This window comes from Balaenoptera physalus (assembly GCF_965194825.1).
Source record: "Balaenoptera physalus genome assembly, chromosome: 1".
Taxonomy (NCBI): Eukaryota; Metazoa; Chordata; class Mammalia; order Artiodactyla; family Balaenopteridae; genus Balaenoptera; species Balaenoptera physalus.
In genome coordinates this window covers 124838880-124862411 of record NC_138882.1, presented here as the reverse complement: position 1 = coordinate 124862411, position 23532 = coordinate 124838880, and the positions used below count along the sequence as shown (strand labels likewise).

Genomic DNA, 23532 nt, shown 5'->3' with positions numbered 1-23532 from the left:
AGCCAAGAATAAAAAAGTTTATGTAGGTTTTTCTTTTCATTTAATAATTGGCCCGTGTTTATTTTCTCCCTTCCAGTAAGTCTTTGGTTAAAATAGTTAATCCAGAAAGATGTCTACTTGTGATTTGTATGAATCCTGACTAATTCATCATGTACTTTTGAGAATTTTCTTGGCAGTACCATACAGTCTACATTATTGTGCCATAGTCCATCCATGCTAACATTCTCATGTTTATATTTTAAAGAAATAGAGCAACAAATGTCTTAATTGTTGACCACTTGAAAATGTTAGAATAGCATGTATACCTGCTTAAAAGGAGCTTGCCTGTTTAGAATCATAGATTGGTGAAATTTGATAGGACTTTGAAATGACTTTAATTCTTCAGAAAAAGAAATTAAAACCCAGAAAAATAAAATGACGTAGTCAAGTTCACAAGGCTGACCCAGACACCTGTACTGTTCAGTACTCTTTCTGTATGTCCATACTTGCACAGTATAGATTTTGCTCTCTTAATAAGTTTATGGCACACGTCGCTACATTTCCACAAATACTATTTTCATTATTATCTATATGTTGTGTGAACCTTTAAAATAATTGTTTCCTGTCAAATTCACTAACATTTTTTGGTGAATTTCAAATGGTACGAAAAATTATAAAGTAAATCTTGTTTGTATTATCAACATGGTGGCTTGAGAAGTCACAGAATCCCTTTCTGTTCATGGCCATTACTAAAAGCATGGGCTCTGGAATCTGAGAACCCTGCATGCATTAGAATCTAACTCACAGTAATCCTTGAGACCCTGAATTACTTACTATTTAATGCCTCAGTTTCATACTCTGTAAATTGGTGTTATTACAGTTAACTACTCCATTGTTTTTTGTTGTGTTGATAGTTGTTGATGATGCTGGTGATCATAAAAAGGGTGATCCATAAAAAGCAGTTTGGACAGTATCTAAATGTTGTAATTGCTATGTAAATGTTAGCTACTACAATATTTACTTTTTATTTTTTTCTTCATATTTGTTTTATATATATATATATATATATATATATATATATATCCATATCCAGTTGGAAACACAGATTTAAATAAAGGAAGGTTCATAAACATCTGTCTTTGTGAGAAACACTAATGAACCCCAGTGGTACCTAGAAAATAATAAATTGACAGAATTTAAACATTTCTTTTTTTGAGGCTATAACATAATGTTATTGATTATTAAGTAATTTATCTGTGTCTTAATGCTCACTCTTTTTGTTTTCACTGCCAAAGGAAATAGATATTACAGAGGAAAACGCATTTTAATTTATATTGTTTTAAACAGATACTAGTTGTTCAACTTAGCAATTTGGTTTGACAGCAGTTATTGGAATTATGTATCATGTACCAATCTAGCATTGGAATTATAACTAACTATCATCAGAGTCTAGCAGGGAAGATATATATTAAAAATGAATATCCACAGCACCATGTGGTAATAACAAGCGATTTTTAAATTTTATACATAAGTATAAAGTTCAATGGAAACAGAGGTGAGAGAGCAAGAATTTAGGGAAGAGAACACTTAATGATTTAAGGCAATAACATTATAGCGTTAAATAAAGCAACATTCACCATTAAGAACTCATTCAGTTCTATGCAATGAAAGTATAAGTGCCATGATCTGTTCTTCAGAAAATTCTATATTGGAAATCTACTACATTAGTAAAGTGTGCTGATCTTTCTATTTTTTTTCCTTCTCTTTTTCCATACTTTACCTTTTTGGATGACTAATATTAAGGCTTTAAAAATCCTTTCTCTGAATTATCAAAACAGCAAGACTTCTGCAACTTCTCAAATATCTTTCAAAAGCAGAGGAAAATTCACTTAGAACCATAACTATAATCCTGCAAACTATCAACAACAAAAATTAAGGAGCTCAAGTTAAAAACCACAGTGCTTCAGAATCAATTCTATATTTTTGACAAATACTACAACTTGTGAATTTTGGCTCCAAGTCAGTCTTACAATAACATTTTCTCATATTTGTAATATTCTCTAATATGATTTACAAGGAATTATAATTGCAAATCATCTCTGGCTTTAAAATATGCAGTGCTCCAAAATTTTATATGATGTCACTTGTTTGGATTTTCACACAGCTTTTTGCCACAGAAGTGTGTCTGCTTCTGAAGCCCTAAAACGTATTTTCATTTAAAACAAATATAATACTAATTTAAGCTGAATTATTTGTATAAGCAGTACAGTATCAGCAAATGGAAGAAAGCAATAACATATGTAAAAGTTTATTTATGAACTTGGGAAAAGGTTGGCCCCTTTACTGCTTGTCATGATATTGCCCAGCTCCATTTCTGTATTCCTTCTTCATTGATAGTGCGCGTCTCTTTTAGTAATCTCGTAAGACCATAAATCTTCTTAGTGAAAACCTACCAAGGTTGGCGTTTGCCTCAGTCCCCTGAAGATTTCTGTGCTCTAAACTCTGTGCTTTTCTTCTCTCTCCATCCCAATTACATTTTTAGTTTTCTCAGTAGAACTGAGAACTCAGCCAAGTTTGAGAATTGCTGATTTTCTAAATCATACCAAGGTGCAACCCACTAACTATTCATTTTGCAGGATTATTTGCATCTTAGAAAGAAGATGCATGTTTATCCAGGAGACTGTTTATTTTATTGTATTAGTGAGAGACATTGTGCAATAGTTAAAGAGAACAGGTTTTAGCATTGGATTGACCTGGACAGAACCTAGCTCTTCAACTTAGAAGTTTATGTCTTGGAACAGTTTACTTCTGAATGTCATTTTTTTTTTTTCCAGTAAAAAGGGATATAAGGGATAACTCATGTGAGTGATGCAGAGTAATTAAAAGGATAGAGATAAGAAAAAATACTGAAATTAATGCTAGTCTTTTATAAAAGAAATGCTATAGATGGCAACAAGTTAGAGAACTGAAATAAAAAATTGGGTCAAAAAAAAAATTGGGTCAAGGTAGAAGTTTTTGATATGGTAGGTAGCCCATAGGTATCACATCAGCACACAGAGATGTGCTTCTCCCACACATAGTTGTTCTTGGCTGTTCTTGGCTTTCTCTGCTTTTACCTTTGTTCTGTGCTCTGTTACTACTTTAGAGGACCCCTGGTTGAAAACCGTGATTAAAACCTAAAATTCTAATTTCTTATTCTATTTGGAATCTTTTTATAGCACTCATGAACAGTGGTTATCTACATTCCACCTAATACACCATACATAAGTTCATATGGCACTTTCTATTAAGTGCTTTTCTGTACATTATCTCATTTTAGAGTCACACAGGTAGGAAAAATAATAACATCATAGATGTTTCATCTGCATTTTGTAAATGACAAAACTGAATCTCAGAAATTTTGCCCCTTTTGGGGGTTTCAGCTTTTTGGACTGGATTGGAGCAGTGCTGGCTCCTTTGAATGCCCATCTGCTGAATCCTTTCATTTATGTCAGTTTTCAGTAAAGAGTCTACAAATTGAAGTAAGTTATTGTGCCATAAGTATGATACTGTCATAGTGTCTTAGTTATTTTGGGAGACGCTAAGACAAATGTATTTTTAAGATAATTCTATTAACAGCAATTAATATGTCTACATTAAATGGGTAAGTAAGGCCAGTGTCCTGTATAGCAGAGCTTTGATTTCATTTATAAATGAAAACCGTTCCTTTATTAATTGTTGCATTCTGTATTTGTAAATCTTGTCACTCTTTATAAATCCATTGATCAAATGTGTCATTTTTCTTTGGGTTTACTCAAAAAGGGGCACTTAGTTTCTGATTGTGACTAGGTTATACAGAAAATATTTTATTAAGGTAATTTAAAATTGTCTTATAAAGATGAATAATCCAGCTAAAGATATATATTAAAAATTTAATAATACATTAGTGATTCATAGTAAAGATCCAGAGAATTATTTAATAAATGTATGAATGATGGCTTGAAAAACATACTTTGTATGACATCTCTTGGATATAGACATGACTCATATTACTTGAAAATGCCTTATTAAAATAATATACTTCATAAATGAGTTAATTTTTGTTTTTTTCTTTTTTAAGGTTTCAGCAGAGCAGCTTTACCATTTGGGTTAGTTCGCAGAGAATTATCCTGTGAAGGTTATTCTATAGATCTACGATGTCCCGGCAGTGATGTCATCATGATTGAGAGCGCTAACTATGGTCGGACAGACGACAAGATTTGTGACGCTGACCCATTTCAGATGGAGAATACAGACTGCTACCTCCCAGATGCCTTCAAAATTATGACTCAAAGGTAAATGTTCACGTGTTATTATCCCATTTTAGTTACTACATCCAAATTCGTAAAAGTATTATCATAACTCCAGACTGGACAGATACAGTCCATATCTCAGCCTATTCATTAAACTGAGTTAGGGTTTTACCTACTAATGTTGATTTCTACTTTATAATATTTCAACAACATTTAAATCTCTGTATCATTTTTATATAGATTGACATATCAGAAGGAATATGTATTACATGTTTTTTTATACATCATAAAATAAAAGTAATTGAAATGTAATCTTGTTTTTTAAGCCTTCAAAATTTTGAAATATTTTATACTATCAAGAATGTTTAAATGTCTGGGTCTTTGGCAATAATTGCTCCTTAATTTTTTTAAATTAGTAAACTTTATTTTTCCAGCAAAAATGAGCAGAATGTACACAGAATTATCATACTCCATCTCTACACGTGCAAGGCCTCCCTAACCATTGACATCCTGACATTCCCCATCATGGTGGTACATTCGTTATAGTAGATGAACTCACGTTGATACATCATCATCCCCCGAAGTCCTCAGTTTGCATTAGGGTTCACTCTTGTTGTTGTACATTCTGTGGGTTTTGACACATTTATAATGACACTTATTCACCGTTGTAATATCATCCAGAACAGTTTCACTGACCTAAAAATCCTCTGTGCTCCACCTACTCATTCCTCCCTCCATCTAATCCCTGGCAACCACTGATCTTTTTATTTTCTTACAGTTTTGCCTCTTCTGGAATGTCATATAGTTGTAATCGTACAGAATGTAACCTTTTCAGATTGCTTTCTTTCACTTAGTAATATGCACTTAAGTTTCCTACATGTCTTTTCATGGCTTAATAGCTCATTTCTTTTTAGTGTTAAATAATATTCCATAGTCTGGATGTACCACAGTTTATCCATTCACCTACTGAAGGATTTCTTGATTGCTTCCAAATTTTGGCAATTATGAATAAAGCTGCTCTGAACATCTGTTCAGGTTTTTGTGTGGACATAAGTTTTCAGTTCATTTGGGCAAATACCAAGGAGCATGATTTGTTGGATCATATGGTAAGAGTGTGTTTAGTTTTGTAAGAAACTGCCAAACTGTCTTGCAAAGTGACTGTACCATTTTGCATTCCCACTGGCAATGAATGAGAGTTCCTGTTGCTCCGCACCCTCACCCGCATTTAGTATTGTCAGTGTTTTAGATTTTGGCTAGTCTAATAGGTGTAGAGTGATATCTCATTGTTTTAATTTACAATTCCCCAATGACATATCATGTTGAACACCTCTTAATATACTTACTTGCCATTTGTGTATCTTTATTGGTGAGGTGTCTGTTCTGGTCTTTTGCACCCTTTTGTAATTGGGTTGTTTTCTTATTGTTTAGCTTTAAGAGTTTTTTATTTTTATATTTTTGGCCACACTGCGTGGCTTGCAGGATCCCAGTTCCCTGACCAGGGATCGAACCTGTGCCCCTGCAGTGGAAGCACGTAGTCCCAACCACTGGACTGCCAGGGAATTCCCTTTAAGAGTTTTTTAAAATATAGTTTGGATAATAATCCTTTATCAGATAATGTCTTTTGCAAATATTTCCTCTCAATCTGTGGCTTGTCTTCTATTGATCTTCAGTTTTAGAAAAACAAACAAAATAAAAACAACAGATTAAGAAAGTTAAAACATATAGTGCTCATTCTCTGTCTCTTTCTTCATATATAGATAATAGGAAGGAAGGGAGGAAGGGGGGGAAGGAAGGAAGGAAGGAAAGAAGGAAGGAGGAAAGAAGATAGAAAGTTATTTGGGTAATATACCAATTTTGCTTAATTTTGTGTTTTAAAAATGATGTGTTGGAAAGTGTGTTATAAACTATAAAATATATGAATGATGTCTCTTAACTGGACAGTTGTGTTTCTACAAGTAAATAGAATACAAAAAACTGCTGACAATGGGTATGGACTTTCCTCTGCCTTAACACAGAGCACCTAATTCTTGGCATCTTTTTTTTTTTCGTAAATTTTGGTACTCTTGGCATCTTAATTAGAGTTTTCTTATATGTAAGGTATTAAAATTGTGTTCGTTGTGATTGAAAGTAATATCCAGCAATCCCAGTTATTTGGAACATAGAGACTCTCTGAAGGAACACAAGTTTCAGAGTTAACACAAGTTACAACGTTGATTTTGTATTTTGTTTACTGGGAAAACCCTTTATCTTTCTATTCAAAGCTTACACCCTCTCCTCCTGCCTCTTTTCCCCCACTGAAAACAGTCTTCTGTCCAGTTTTGTAGCTTATATACTAGTCTACCTTAAAGTAGAGCAGCAAATTTTCTAGACTGAGGTCTGATCAGTGTAGGCACAGTGAAATCATCTAAAGGTGATAACAGCGATGAAGGAAATAACGGAAAAACTGTTTTTTAAAAATCCAGTCTGTAAGAGTGTGGGTACAAATTGCTGTAAAATCTCTAATTTCAAACAAAATAGGTATTAGCATATTTTTATTGCTAGCACATTATAGTAAGTAGTTTTTTGTTAATGTTGATGCTGATCAAGATATTTTTAATAAACAAGAGGACATATATAATACTTTTGAAAGATTTCCATCAAAATGCTTTTATTTTTAGTTTTTAAAGGGTAGTTATTAAAAAATTAAGGTAAAATCTTATTTGCACAAATGGCACTGGATAAAGGTTTTTTGCAGTTTTTTTTGTTTGTTTTGTTTTTGTTTTTTTTAAAAAACAAAAGTCCTTTATGGACTATGTAGGATTTGAAATCTGGCTTGTGAAACAAACTACGTAGGATAATATACCTTCTTTGGAAGAATGGATTCTGTGCTCCAATAAAATTGTAATAGAACAGTTTACACATAGTATTTAAAAAATTGAGAACTGCCTATAGCAGGCAGACAATAAAGGTAACCCCTGATAATTGACCATTTATTCATTCTTAATATGTTGATTCAACTATTCAGTGGTAGTGATATCACATGAGCATCTAGAAGTAAGCCAGAGAGAAATAGGAAGTGAAAAATGATTATGTACAATTACCTGTTTTTATTAGACTGACAGGCAAAAAGCAGTGGGAGTTAGTACAAAGAGAATCTGAAAAGAGCTGGCCCTGAGGAATTGTACTTTGTAGGTAACTTACTTTTGTTTGTGGCGTTATACATTTAAATACATGGTTGAATATCTGGCACAACACATAAGCCTTATCATACTTGTTAATATAAATGTAATTACATATTATAGGAAATGCACAAGATAAGATAGCAAGTTATTTTCATTGTTTCATTATGTTATAAAAGCAGGGCTACATTTTTGATAATACATTTTAAAGGAACTAGAGTTTGGGGGTATTTAAATTCGGTGGAAGCATACTGTAATTTCCTTGTTATCAAAATCTCTGAACAATTTGCGGAGTGTTAGGGAAAATAAGGGGTTAGTTCCAAAATTGCCTGTAGAAACTCCATTTTTATATTGTTGAATTATACTAGTGGCTTATAATTATTTAATCAACACAATGACAATTTAAACATGAACACTTTATTGACATGGAAGACAATGTTAAGATGACTTAAAAGTGAGTTTCATAGTGGTAATTTATAAGTACTCCATTCTGTGTATGTCAGATTATAAACCCTAAAGGAAGTCCACCATATTTGACTATTACATAGTTTGAAATAGCTGTAAGAAAAATAGGTAGACAATATTTTTGCAGCTGAATTATTACAGAATAACTACTGAATGTGTAGAATACTTGTCCCTATTTTTTTAATTTAAAGATATTCTTTCAGTATTTACAAATAAAGTAAGAGTTATTTTCACCAAACTCCTAATAATTTGGCAAATTTTTCCATTTATAATCATCAAAAAAATGTGTTAATAATGTAGAAAATCAGACTTTTTTTCTTTAATGTAGGAGATTTCTCTTTGGAAAAATTAAATAAAAGCACTAGATATTTTTCTATTAAATTTGAAACTCCCTGTTTTCTACATATAATAATGGATATAGGCACAGAAATTTCAATACCGTAAAATATGTTTATATTATAATTCAAGGCTTTTCTACCCCCCTCACTGTCATCACTTCATCAGTTGAGAGTCAAGTAAATAAACACACTTGTAATTCTTGACTGTGGTGATAGCAAAAGTATCAATAATTGTTATTTATTCTCTATTTTCTATTTCCTGCTCACTTAAAGGTATGAAACCAAGACTCTATTACTAACTGATTCTACTTGTCTTTTAAGTACACTGAATGGCTCATCCTAAAAAGTGAGAAATGAAACTCTTTCCTAAAATGATATGTTTTAATACTCTATAAAATGATCACCATTAGAGATAATTTTTTTAGCACTCTTTGAAGATAATTGTAGTGGGGTAACTTAAATATGAAACAGTTTCAACACTTTGAATTCATTAAAGCAAAGAAAAAAAACACTTCTTATTACTACTCTGAAGTATTTGATGAATAAGTAAATTAGAATTTTGCTAACAATACTGTTTCTTTGTAGCACTGGGTACAATCTAGTTAAAGTGATTTGCTAAATTGTACCTGAGATCCTCTTCTGGTATTGCTTATAACTGTCCCTTTGTTCATTTATTCACTCTAAGAGCTCGCCAGTTCTCATCAAGGTGGTTTGGTGCCTTAGATTATGCTTTGTAATTGTCCTTAGGTTTTTCTTTTTTTATTAGCACTCTAGCCAAGAGATCTGAAAGTAAGAAAGTATGTAAATGTTTACTGGGTTTTAAAAAAATATTAAATGTAAGGTTAATGGGCGTAGGTAGGTCCAGTTTTTCAGTCTTAACTCATACTATCAGATGTACATCAGTGTACCTCTGTCAGTGCAAAGAGGCTCTAAAAGTAATATGTGCTGCTCTCAAGAAGATGGTAAGAATACATGCCTCAGTTTTTTCCCTACAGTAGGAAAGGTGTATTTTGTATAATTGATTCAAAGATAGGCCCTTTTTTTGTGTGTTGAAATTGCCCAAGGAAAGTAAAATAGTGTCCTAGACTTAGGGAACTAGCCTGGTTCCTTCAAAGATTTTAGCCAATTTTTTTAGCCCACTTATGGATACCAACTGGCTAGAACCTCATAGCACAACTACAGTAGGTTACTTATTAAATAAAATACAGTATATTTTTGGTTGTTAAACTACCGATTTAAATTCCTTTAAGTTATTTGGGAAACATGGTGAAATATAAATAAATAGTTCAGCAAACAGTTGTTTATACAGATCTGGCACTCACAAGAGTCTTGAAAGAAGAACATACAGATGAAGCAAACATAAACATATAGTTGGTAGTTACAGGTGAACAGATGATATTACCTACAGAAGTTATGTGGTTTGAGCGTGCAAAAAGCTCTAGAGAACACCTGCATTTAAGGGGCAGAGGTAAAGTTACCATCAAGGAAATCAGAACAAGAACAGGAGGGTAGTGTCTCATAAGCCGACAGTAAAGTATAAAAGAGATTCATTTTTTTCTCACTGCTGCTGAAGATTTTTATTCTATTTAGCTCAAATAAAAGAACACATTAGGATTTTTCAGGATAGGAGAGTTTCAGGATAGAAGTTAAGAAAATAGCATTCAGCCTTGCATAGGCCATATGAATTAGATACCACTCTAGTCACAGTCATCCAGGCAAGGAATAAATACATAATCTAGATTCATGAAGTAGGAGTACAACTCAGAGATTTTTTAGCTTAAGGGGAAAAAAATCTAGCTTCTAGAACATGGGAACAATTTAATTAAATTAAGCTAAGTAAGAGCCAAAACTTATTTCAGAGCCTAGATCTTGTCCACAGAGGTTGGGATGATGGACATAAGCTCAGAGTAGGGACCAGATTAATCTATTCCTATCCTATACCCCATTCAATAACTTCTCTATCCTTGAATTTTCCTTTTCTAAACCTACCAGTGTCCCAACTTATTATCTTCAAGTATAATAATTACATTTTATTTAACATTGTTAACCCAACAGCAATTCAAGTGGTGATAATTTCTTGTGTGCCTGAGGATTTGAAGAAATGTGTTATTTTATACATATGTGCATTACTTTTTTCTGTTCTATGGTTCTTTACGTTACAGTAAGTTATAGAGTGAGACTGGAAAAATGAGTGCATTGGCTTCTTCACCTCCCTTCTTGTTACGAAGCAAGGCACTTAACTCTCATAAGGACTCTTTATGGGCGGGAAAAACCATAGGCCATTGCTTCTATTTTAAGGGAGTTACTGAATAACAGATTTTTGGAACTGCCAAGGAATTTGGGACTCATAGTATAGCTCTCTCTCGTTTCACTTGGAGAATCAGCTGTCATTGCAGTCAAAAAACACTTCATCCACATTGCAGCATGTATATTCTCCTCACTTATTTTTAAAATATCTTTGAGAAGGAATGGCAACACGATAGCCTTCTTTTTACTTTGTGAACCTTTAAAAAGGTTATTTATTTGCCACAGAGGCTGAAACCTCAAGTCGTCTATACCTGGAACCTCATTAATTAATATCTTAGTTGCATGAAAATTGATTCTTAAATAATATTTAATAATTATTCTTAAAAAATTCTGTTATCTAGTTTTGTATATATACTTCTGTTATTTTCAAGTATACTAATAGATATTAAGTGTGTGTAAAATATTTAAAGAAAGGAGATACTTAAATACATGCACACATCCACACAAAACCTTCATATGACAACTGATGCATGTTGGAAGATTCTCAGAATTTAACCAAGAAAATCCATTAAAATGTAGTCACAGTTCTGCCAGTGTTCTCTGACAAACTTCATGATTACAGATTTCTGTGTGGGCATACTCTCCTTGACATACAACCCGTTCGACTTTTATGTTGATGATTCAGTCTTCATAAAGAAACTTTGTATCCAAGTCAGAGCTATATGAAAGAGGTTTTATTTAGTTAATTTTTTGTTCCCTGACCTCTTTATAGGTATCAATACACTTAAAACTCATCTTTCTAAGATATTCACATCCCTTCCTTATTAATCGCATTTTTTAGAGGGAAAAATTAGCTAAATCTGTTCCATCATCTAATTTGATGTTTTGTAATATTTTAGGGGTTGGCATATTTTATTCTTGCGTTATTATCAATACTTGCTAGTCAGGGGGTACCCTTCTCTTGCCTAGTATTTATTCAGTGTACCTATTCATTCTCATAGGGTCTAAGCCTGCCATTTCTGAGAAAGTGCAGCCTTACCTTTATGCTGTTTATCCCAAGTGCTTTTATCTATCTGTGGTGTCAGGTTTATCAAGCATTTGTCCATTACGATGACATGCATCTGGGCAAAAATAAATAACTCAGATGCTGCTAACTCATCATCTCTGCGATGTATTTAGGTTATTTCCTGTTGGGTGATGGATTTGCGCTAATTCTTTCACTCTTGGCTGAGTTGTTTTAAGACAGCTAACTGGAATTACAAGCACCTCTCTTTGGCCAAGGATTGGGAGGTTACTAGCGCAAACTCTTGAACCTTAGTACAGTAATAAATAACAACTAAAGCTCTAATTGGTATATCTAATTGAGCACATACTCTGCATGCCACTTACTGATAGGCGTTTAAACCAAAGCACGCATTGTAGGAAGGAAAGACTATTGGCAGTAATAAACATGAACCATATTAAACATTCACATTTAGTGTGTAAGAAAGACTAATAAATTATAAAATGGCTTAGAAGACAAATCATCTTAATATCCCTTATGACCCTCCTTATCAAATGTGGAAGAAAGAAACAGTCACATCAAAGATTCTGCCTTACAGGGTCCTCTGTTTCTCCTTTTAAGATGAAAATTGGTAAAATAATTGTGCTGGATAATGAACACTGAGAATACAAGCATGACCTGCTGGTTTTTCTGGTGCTTAATATGTGGGTTTTACCTTTGTGTACTGGTGGTCAAGGAAGCCAGAACCATTTTCCCTAAGGACACTATATTTCCTAAGGATTATTCAGTGAAATTAAGAGCCTTAAATAATACCATGAAAGTTTGAATTTGATTTTATTTTTGGACAGCTACTGTCAGATGAGAGATAGGGAATATAGTTTTTAAAAGTAAAGACATATCTCATTTAAACTGTGGTGTTTTTATTATTAGAAGTGGTTTTTAGTTTTGAAACTAAAGTGGAGAGGAGAAAAAATAAAAGTGAATATGAATATCCATTTGAATTTTAATGTTATAATAATCTTTTCATAGTCTCAGTTATCACTTATGCCAGCTTTCTCATTTGAGAGGTGAGTGTTATAGATGAGATGACAGTAGTATTGCAGTAGTACATGTATTGTCATATACCTTGTAGATTTTTACTCTCTTAGAACATTCTCTACTACACACTAAACATGGGTTTCTATTTACAAAGTAAATTTAAACAAATTAATTTATTAAGTGACAGAAACCAGGTCTAATTCAGCATTATATTACTACAATGTATTGGACAATCAAATGTTAAATAACTAGATGAAAGCACGCTAAATCTGTTTACATAAGACTATTTTCAAATACTCATTTGAGTACTTTGTTTTGTACCTAAGTATGATTTCTTTTTAGTGTGTATCTGCTTTCTGAAGTCATACTACTAGAGTCAGTATATAAATATGACTTACAATCATCCTTTTAAAAAGAGTTATACTTGGAACAAATAAATACAGTTGTTTAATCACAGTTGTAGAGAATACAAATAAAATTTTATTTTAGAGTTTCAAATCAAGACATAGCCACTATCTTTCCTTTTGATATGGCTTTTTCTTCTGTTTTCTCCTCTTACGAAAAACTCATAGATAAATGCTACTGAACTGTAATATAAAGCATATTTTCTACCAGTATAAAAAAATTAAAAACAAATTATGAATTGTAAGTTCACTTAAGAATTTGGAATTATTTATCTTATGCAGTTCATATAGGCATTTTTATTACCAGGAAATAAATTTATGTATTCATTGAAGCTTTGGAATAATTCCACTGTCTGAAAATATACTGTTTATTATTCTATACATTTTATTATGTCATAAATAATAACAAAATATAATTTTGAGTAAAGTTGAGAATTTTCCATTCTCATTATCCTTTTTATTTTACTGAGATTTCTAATTAAGTTAAAAAAATTGCCTATATGTTATTTGGTAGAGAAAATATTTTTAATTGTTGGTTTACTATAAATCCTTGTGTTATTTTCTTACTAGCAGTTTAGCTGCTTGACTTTGCCACATCAAAAACGGGATAGAAATTGTGAGTCGGTATCATTCATAATATACTCTATTGACTAATTTTATTAAATGAAGAGAGAAAAAGATTTGATATCAATTGCTTAAAAACAGCTTAAACTGTCATTTATTATGGCCCTATTAATTTTTCCATATATTATATAATGGGATTGCACACCTATACTATATTAACAACAACAGCAATAACAGAAAACACCAGTATGGATATCTACTTTGTATATTGCCTAAGAAAAATTATTGTGGGTAATTAGATTTCTGATAGCATTTTACTAATATTTATGTCTTACAGATTTTAGAGACATTCTTTTTACTTACTGTTTTCTTTAAATATCTTATAGCAATTTAGTTACAGTTTTTAGTGCTGTTTGCTATTCCACAATTAGGATGAGAGCTAACATCTCTCAGATGGTTCTAGGAAAAATCTAGTTTTGAAGAAATACAAAGAAGTGAGCAATTCTGTAATCTTAATATTTATTTCATATAAACCAATCAAGTGTATCGTGTAGCTAATATGTGTTGCAGTTCTCCCAATATTTCTTCGCATGTCATATGCAACCAATAAAGACATGGTTTTAGAATGCCCCACGGCCTTGAAGATAATGTCTAAAATGAAAGTCACTCTGTATAAGTTGTCAATCTCAAGACAGTTTTCTGTTTTTCAGACTATAGGTCTGTCATTTTTATTGAATTCAACTGTAATTTGTGAAAAAAGTACTGTTTCTAAAGGTGGATTTATCATGAAGCCAGTAATGAATCTTTAATGTCAGAGCCTCTTGCTTGCACAGGCCTCTTCCAAGGCATTCTCAGGGTCCCTAGCAGTGGGCTCACAGGGTCATGTTTTTGTAAAATTTGCTGAAGTATGATATTTAAACACAATCTTTTAAGGTTTTGATTTCCTTCTCTGACTTCTCTCTTACAATTCCCCTCATTTATGGTTGCTTAGGGGTAGCTAAGAGCATTTGGGTATTCTGTTAAGTGGAGGTTCAGTTGGTGATAAATTCAGTTTGAGTTTAGTGGGGGTATTTTTATGTGGTTTGTAGACACTCATGTACAGTTTAGTTATTGTTAACTATTCTGGTGAAGAACTGGCCTCTAGAAGTACTCCTATTACTCATTATACTGCCTTACTGATTGTGACGTAAATGTGCAAGGCCAGATGTCATATTACAGTTTAAAAGTGTCCCATGGCACCTGACATATGTGGCCAGTGGTGGAGAAATAATGTTTGGAATAAGTGGAACCAGAAGCTAGACTGGAAAATTCTTTCAGTCATTAAAGGGTTCTTATAGATAACTAATCAAAACAGAAGTTCTCTCCTGTATATTCTTGGTGGATTTATATACAGTAGTACACAGAGAACATATCCAAAGGTAGTACTGACAATTGTAAATGCCCCATACTGTTCTCCCCTTTTAATGAGTATCATATAAAACAGAATGTATCAGAATACCTGTGTTTGTGGAGCACAGGCTGTAGCACTTCAATGCACATGAGCACCTGTGGCATTGTAGGTACATGCCTAAAGTATCCAAACCATCAATAATGAAAAATAAATTTTGATCAGCTGTTTAGGAGGAAAAGCAAAATTATAGAAAGTGACACTATGAAATTGTGAAGAGACAATCCTAAGATGTATGGTGAAAAAATTATTAAGGAAAGAATTGTAAAGGAAAGGGAGGCAATTAAATTTTTAAAATGTTTTTTAGTTTTCTGGGTTTTGTTACTTGTGATACTCTTAGGCTTTCTGAAAATTTGTGTTGTTTGTTGTGGTTGCCTTTTTCTTTTTTTCTTAAGTATTCACTTTGGTACCTTATTTTCTACTTGTAATTTTTTTCTATTTTTTCCTTAAATTGGTACCCCTAAGTGTTAAAAGCTGGAGACCTTACAAAACTTGAATCCACCCCTGCTATTTTTATTTATAATGTGTTAGTTTCTTGAAATTGGCACAGTGTTCCACTAGACAGTCTTAGGTTGATGTGTACATTTTAGGATATTTCTTTGTATCTTTTTAATTTTATCTCATTTTGTCTCCTTTATCTTTAATCTCCAAAGATTTAGGGTTTCAGAGAAGAAAGAGTGAAAAATTTTAAAAATTTAACTTATTAATTTATTTAATTAAGTAGATAACAAAATATTTATTCATTCAGTAAAAGAGCTGAGATAGAAAAACCCATTTTCACAGTTTATGTTAAATAAATGCTTGGTTTAAAACCTTACTATTATAATATAGGCTAAACTAAGGGAGTTTTTAAACTACATGATTTTTAAACAAACTTTCAAGAAATTATACTAATGAGCTTTACTTTTATACTTTCTTCCCACTCTCCCAATTCCCCAGTTTGGGAAGTTTCCTTCACCCTCACCTCCCACTCCTATTAAAACCTTTATGTGGAGAAAAATATTATTTTTAAATTACTGTGTGATGATTTCATAGTAATCATTAATGATTAGTAAATAATGATTTCAGTAAATTTCTATAACATTTATAATCAAAAAATCTTTTAGTAAGTCAAAGCCTTTTTTTTATTATTACTCTTAGAACTTTCTAAAACAATACAACAAGAGGAGGAAAGAGAATGAATGCTGAATTTTCTAGGACATTTTAAAATTTGGTAATTTTATTCCATACGTTAAATTATCTTATGACGCAGTCCTAAGATGTTCTCATAGTTAATTCATGGAATTCTGTATATATAATTTAAAAGACTGTTTATAAGTAACTTTTGAAATCTTAACTGTGAGTTATTCTGTGAATGAGACTATACCTTTTAAAACAGGTATGTTGGATTGAGATATAGATAATGGTCATTACAGGTATATTATCTGATACATTGATTTAGAACCTTTATATGTGCATTGCCATTTATTTCAACCCTTGACAAGTAGACCTTTATTAAGCTGTGATGATCACTGAATATGAAATGTAACCAAGATTATTTTTTATTCAAACATAATTTAAATATTCATCAAAGAGAAGTTATGCTTGAGACTGACAGAGACTATTAACATCAAAAAATATAATTAACTGCATTGGGTATCATGAAGCAGAGTTAGCCAAATAGCCGAGAGGTCTAATTGCTCTAGAATTTGAGAAGCAATGGTTTTATTTTATGCTGTAGCTGTGAAATTAATAGTAATGTGGTTTCCTATGTGGGCCAATTAAAAGCTGCCTGTTAAGGTTCATTGCTGTATAGGAAACCCACTGAATATCCCTTAGTAAACAGTATTGACATGTCAGTATGTACAAGTAGATAAAATACAATAAAACCCGTGAAAATGAGAAGTGGTATTAAAAGACCTGTTTTTGAAAACAGTCCATTAAACTCTTTACACCATTACAGTGTTGCAGTGGATGTTGTGGTATGCCCTCCACATTCCCCCTTCAGATCAGGCCCTTTTTCCCCCAGCTGCCAAGGGAGTTGCCAGCGGATGGGCTCACAGTGAGTCCCTGCCCAGGAACTGCCATGGGCTGAAGGGATCTTAAGTCCTAATGCCCAGAGGCAGCCCTCATTGAACGCCAGAGTACAAAGGCTTGGCCTTCTCATCTTTTGCTTCATTTTGAGACATCTCTGAGGGGTTCTCCCAACCTCAGAGCTCCCTCCCTGAGGAATTTGCTGGGCCTTTCTCACTCTACCCAATCCTGCTTCACTCATGGCCACACTGATAGCTCTAAGAACATTATAAGCCTCTCAGAGCTCCTGGCTCAAATTCTGCTTCCCGTGTTACCCAACCTAAGGAAGGTACTGATATAAAAACAAGTCCTGTCAGTGGTACTGGTTCCATACATTATAGGAATCTGACAATCAAAAACTAAAATGGTTTTAAAGCAAATTTTAAAAATTCCCAATTCAGGTCTAAAACATGGCATTTTACGTTGTAAGGTTTATCTTTGTCATGTGGTCCTTTTTCTTTAATCAAGGTAATAGGCTGACCTTTGTGATGCTATTCTGCTTTTTAGTTGAATACAAAAAGAAAGCATTCCTGATTGAACCCAAAAGATTTTGCCTTGCCCAGGCTGTAGAGATTTAAAAGTGGGCAGACATTCTAATGGCATTTTGACATTAATGAGGTTGCTGAAATGGAAAAGTTGAAGGGTCAAAGATAAGAGCGGTAGCAAGATCTTAACAGTGTTTCTTTTTCATAATAATGACATATCAAATATACTTAAGAAATGACTGTTATTTCTAACATAAAATATGTAATGTTATGTGTGAATGTACTACTTTAAGTATTAGACTACTTTTTGTAAATAAAAATAATGCTAAAATTAGCTATAAAATGTGCAACTTCAGATACGGTTTATTAAATTAGGATAATCTCATTTTTTTAGCTCTAATTTTTGTAAGGCATTAAAAATCTTAAAATAGCATAATAGATTTTAATGTGTGTAGTATAATTAGGTATACATTGTGTCTTTAATCTGCAGTGATAAAGATGTTTTCCTGGTCATTCATTACTTAATATGCTTACCCTGTTTATATCTGTGGCTTAAGAGTACATGTTAGTTTTCAGAAGAGCAGTGTTGTGTTGCTGCTTCGCAGCACACAGCCCTGTACTCTCAAGCCTGTACATGGTGTTAGTGGTATTTAAAGCTCTTGAGTCTAACATTTTATAGCTCACGATGAACTGAGCTTTTCAGACAGGCTACTGATTTGAAGCTAATTCAAGCTAGGAGTATTATATGGAATGGAAGCCTTCTACCTTCCACTGTTAGAAACTTTTAGAAACCACGTAAATCAGAGAAGTTTTACTTTGGTTTATATCCTGGTCATGGAACTGTGCTTGACTTCTGAAAATTATATCTTTATTTTTCATTCATTGATTTATGCCTCCAAATAATTACTGAGTTGTATGGTGGGCAAGCTAATGTGTCAAACACTCTAAAGATATTTGTGAACAACTGGTAAGAATATACATTTTTAAGTGTATGGACTGGTGTTTATGAAGTTAATACATTTTAGAATAAAGCACAGTGTTATACATGTGGTTCAAAGATTCTTAAAACAGACATCTCTCCAAGATATTATAATCTGGTGAAGAAGATGAAATATATATAGAAATAACTATGATACCAAATCTCTCAGATAGCACAGTAGATTTCTAAAAACTGATAGAGAAGGGAAAGCGATAAGCAGTGGCATGAGGTGGGAAAATCGTACTATTTGTTGAGGGAGTACTAAGTAACTGTGAAAGGATTTATTCAACTTCTGTCCTCACTCCTTTAAACTTTCTTTACCATGTCCCATCTCATTAACTTTCTTCTTCCTTTTGGGTATTCTGAATTCTTTTCTTGCACTTAGACCTCAGAGGAAAGGATTTTTCAAAGATGTGTTCTTTATATTTCTCAAAATTATGGAATAGTTCTATAAGATACTATATTTTAAAAACTGTTTTTAACTCTGTAATGTCAATATAGAAGATAACACTAGGGTTTTAAGCCCCTCATACTGACTCTGAAAACAAGGAGTTCACTCTTTTTATAGCAGAGAACAGTAATACATAAGTTCATATCCATTTGTTTATTTTCTTCTACTTAGATATTGTTTGGATGTGGTATAATTAGTATATCACAATGCTTTCAGAGTTGTAGGGATTCCTATAACTAGGATATAGCAGCAGATAATGTCATGTATCACTGTTTCTAGTGCCAGAACCACACGTGGATATAAAATTATCATTTCCTTCCTTCCTTCCATCCTTTCTTCCTTTCTGTCTATTTATATATCATTTATCTATCTGATTTTAGATAATTTCTTGCCTTTGTGACTGAGATGTAGCAGAGGACATTTCCCTTGATCTGTGCTTTTTAAAAAAGGAGCACTTTTGGTAGTACGCTGTAGACTGGATGCTTACGAGTAGGTATTCAGTTATCGAGAATGCCATCAGCAATGCCTTGTTGTTTTCTTATCAGCTTCTTCCTGCTGTCAGCTTGGCATTTATTTCAATAGAAAAGGATTTGCATCAAATGTAATATCTTATTATATACAGCTAACATGGGGTTTTTAATTGTGCAAACACATGAGACTCCTGCAGTGATAGTCAATTTGATAAAAGGATTAGATTATGAATATTTTGTCACGATTAAAGATTAGTTCTGATTTATCAGAAGTAAGCCGGTGAAATTTGCCATATATTTATCGTCAGGTGAGACTCCATTAATTTTGAGAGTGTATGAACCACAGAATATCCACCTCTTTATAATTCTCTGATAGATTTGGTTATTTATATTCAGATCATGGGTATTAAGGATTATTTTTAGCCTTCCACACCTGCTCTACTGCTAAAAGTATCCCAAGAGTCTGTGGTTCCAGTCTTTTGCCTTTATTGTTTCTCATCTCTTGTCTTACAGAACAGTTAGGCAAACATCTGTACAAAATTTCTGCAGTTTTTATTAAGGGAAACAACAGTGATATGTATCAACAGGACATTTTGAGTTGTTCCTTCAATTAAAAAACCCTCAATAAAATATAGAAGAATGAGAATTCCAATTTAGGAAGTATTTATTGAATGAGCACTTCTTGCCCTAAATAGGACTAGGCATTCCAAGGAATTTAAAAGAAGCCTAACAACATCTAACTGGAGAGGTAAGGGTAGGGTCCTAGAAACAGCTAAAAGGCATTCATGGTATGAGACCTGTTACGATGAAGTGCCTAGCACTCTTTGGGGTGTTTGGAAAAGAGTATAAACAAAAACGCAAGGAGTTTACAGCTTAATTTTAACATGGAAAATACTTGGTGAGTTAAATAACAATTTTCTGCAAAATACAGAAGAGAGCCACAAAACAGAATATGATTAATTGCCTAATTAATTATATAGACAGTTACTGGAAAGGAGAGAAAGATCACTTCAGGTTCGGAAAATTGGGGAAGAATTTAATACTGTTTGGCCAGTGTAGTTTATGTGTTGGCCTTCTCTATACCTCCTCCTTAGCAGATGCTTTCTGCAAATGTGTGTGCTTCTTAGGCTTGCATACAGGGCATCACTGTGAGTTGGAAAATAGGAGTTCCTCAGACTAGTGTCCTAGGTTCTAAAAATGTTCTACCTCAGAGACAAGATCCTTCAAATGGTTCTTAGTATAAGGAAGAAATCGTTCAAGAAGTGTATTGACAGTAACTTCCGTGGGAATTCAGTTCAGATACATCTTTTTAAATTAGAAAGAACAACATAAGGAAAACACAGATAGTGGTTTTTATGAGGCACAAAGTTAATATTAGATAATAAAAAAAGATTCATGACTTACAGAATAAGTGCATAGCATTTTGTTTTCCGAATGAGAGTTTTCACTTTGTCGACCATTAACTCTATGTATTTCCCTCTCCTCCAACATTAATTTATACTATGTAGTTCATACTATTCATAGTATGAATACTATTAAGATATTGCTCACTTGACCTTTCACATCCCCTTTTCCACAAAGCATTCCTATATGCTTGTTTATAAACTATGTCACATATTTTACTACCAAAATATTTACAAGTTGCATGAGGAAAATAAATTACTGTAAAACAAAAGTAATAATAAGAAAAGTGCACTTAACTGAAAAACAAGTTTGATGAGGAAATAATAGTACTAAAAGTCATGAAAGATTTCATACTGAAAGAATTCATTTTGGGTAAAGAATAGCTGTGCTTTCTTGCCTCTTGGTTAAAAAACCCAAGCACTTATAGAACGTTGTCATTTTAATAAAAACTGGAAAAAAATCCTGAATTGAATAAGTACTTTAACAAAAAGTTGTACTTTGTCTTAACTTTTGCATAGATGGTAAATTTTTAAAAGCTACATCACCAAAAGTCTTATGATTTTATGTCTATGCTTTCATTTTGATTACATAGGAAGTTCTGTGAACATTCATTGCTGTGCTATAATCAAAGTGAGGTCTGTAAAAGAGGAAATTATATTAGCTGTCAATTAGACTAGAGATGCATTTCTTTTATAGGCAGAGATTTATAATACTGACTAAATGACATCCCATGAAACATCTTGGGAGGCAGAAAAAAAATATTTATGGCATAATTTTCCTGTTTGTCAAAATCACATCTAAACCAAGGGAGTTATCTTTAAGGTGAATTTAAAATAGCAACAACAAAAATCTAGTTTACTCAGTTTTGCACTGTAAAACTCCTTTTAGTTGCAGGTTCTTTTACGTTATTTAAAACTCTAATCTTCTGAGCGGGTAATTAATGGACCAGAAAAGCCATTTGTGGAATAGAAGAGCCATAAGGGTGAACATATTTCTTCACAGAATGAGCTTTAAGAAGTAAATAATTACAAAAGGAAAAGATTTGGGATGACCAATCTAAATCTGAGGATAATTAGAAGGAATAGAGTATGAAAATCAAAATGCTTGGCATGTACAATTCTCATATCATAACAAGACTAATTAAATATTTAGAAACCAAAAATCCCCTCACAATTTGAAGAAAAATAACCCACGACAAAAGGGTCTGTAACTTTGCAGATAATTAGCGAGGGTTATAGGAAGGAAAAGCATCACAGATTGGCTCCAAGGCTCTGAAAGGTCATGTCTTATTATGGTGTGTCTTTTATATGGTCTGGTAACAAGTTTCTTGCTAATTTAATCTAACTAGGGCATCCCATAGCGATATCCCATTTCCCTTGTTAAAAATGTGATAGTTTCTGCAAGTGCAAACTGTAGTAGGTTAACATTTTTTAAAATAATTGCTCCTAATTGATACAGGTCATAATAATTTTTTAAATTATTAGAAGCAGAGGTCTTGAAAATTTGGACTCAGAAGCAATATTTTTAAAGTATTTCAAAATTTTATAGCTTTTATCCCCACTTGAATTATCTTGTTCCTTTCATTAAGTAGTTAGACCTGATGACCCTGTGAATGAAATTTAGTCTCAGTGGCATGCTTTGTAAATAAATATTTCTTATTTTGCTAATAAAATCAAGTGCATTTATGTTGAATGTGCATTTCTGCAAACAAGAGATTTTGTACTGGATTAATAAGGCTCTGAGTGAGTCCAGCCTAATTTGCATTAAACTGACCCCAAGGTCCAGTAAAAACTGCAAGGAATTTCAAAGGTTTCTAAAACATAGAAAGTTGTTTTTAGAAAATCAGCATTGTCGTTTCAAAATCCTAATTTTAGTAATTAATGTGGAATTTTTGAGAATTTTTTTGAGTTTCTAAGATGTCAATTTAACTATAAATATTAAAGTATGCATACTTTGTGGTTTTTTTTGTTTTTTTTTTTTTTTTTTTACTTTGTGGTTTTAATTCCTGACACAAAATGATTATGGAAGGTATCACTTTCATGTTATTCCTGTTTTCAACATACTGAAAACTAGAATGACGACAACCTTCTGGATATGAGCCTACACAGAATTTTATTTCAAACTTTTGTTGATTTGCTGTAGGTTAACTGATACTTATTTTTTTGGCTTTCTATTTGTTACATACTATACACTTTTTCAGTCAAATAGGTTTATGTTTATATATCGATAGTCCAGACAGATATTTTGTATTCTTGCTTATAGTTATTTAAATAATAAATTGACTTTTTCTATACTTTTTTTCAAATACAGTTGTAAAGACTTAATTATAGTTGCAATTGTTAAAAAATTAGGATTATATTTCAAATTTTTGAAAACACCAGTATATAGGAAACTGAATGGAATAAAATTAATATTATTTATTTTTTCCAAATTATGTATCCACGCGTCTATCAGTATTCAAGTGTATTTTCCTAGAGATTTCGGGTAGCAACTTTAGTTCAATAATTCAACTTTGTTTCAAGGATTTTAAAACACTTTAAATAATACAATATTATAATGCTTAGAGTATAATATCCTAACATGCCTAAAGAATTAAATACTATATGATGGATAGAAATCTTCTACAATACACAAATTATTAAATAAATTATGAGAACATAGTTATGTGACAAATGGGAACATTACTTTAGAACACCTCTTTTTTACCACATTAATTACACATCATTTAGCTTCCTGATGTTATGTTTACCTAGCAATTAGTTAGGCTTACAAATCAT

General features: G+C 32.4%; 1 protein-coding gene across 22 annotated transcripts in view; it reads left to right on the top strand.

Moving 5' to 3' along the window:
- The window catches only part of ADGRL2 (adhesion G protein-coupled receptor L2), a 273498-nt gene that overhangs the window by 188288 nt on the left and 61678 nt on the right, over positions 1 to 23532 (top strand). For all 22 annotated transcript variants that reach the window (XM_082418824.1, XM_082418844.1, XM_082418845.1 and 19 more), the window contains one exon: positions 4079 to 4292. In XM_082418824.1, the coding sequence (XP_082274950.1) occupies positions 4079 to 4292 (214 nt within the window). The remainder of the gene's footprint in view (positions 1 to 4078; positions 4293 to 23532) is intronic.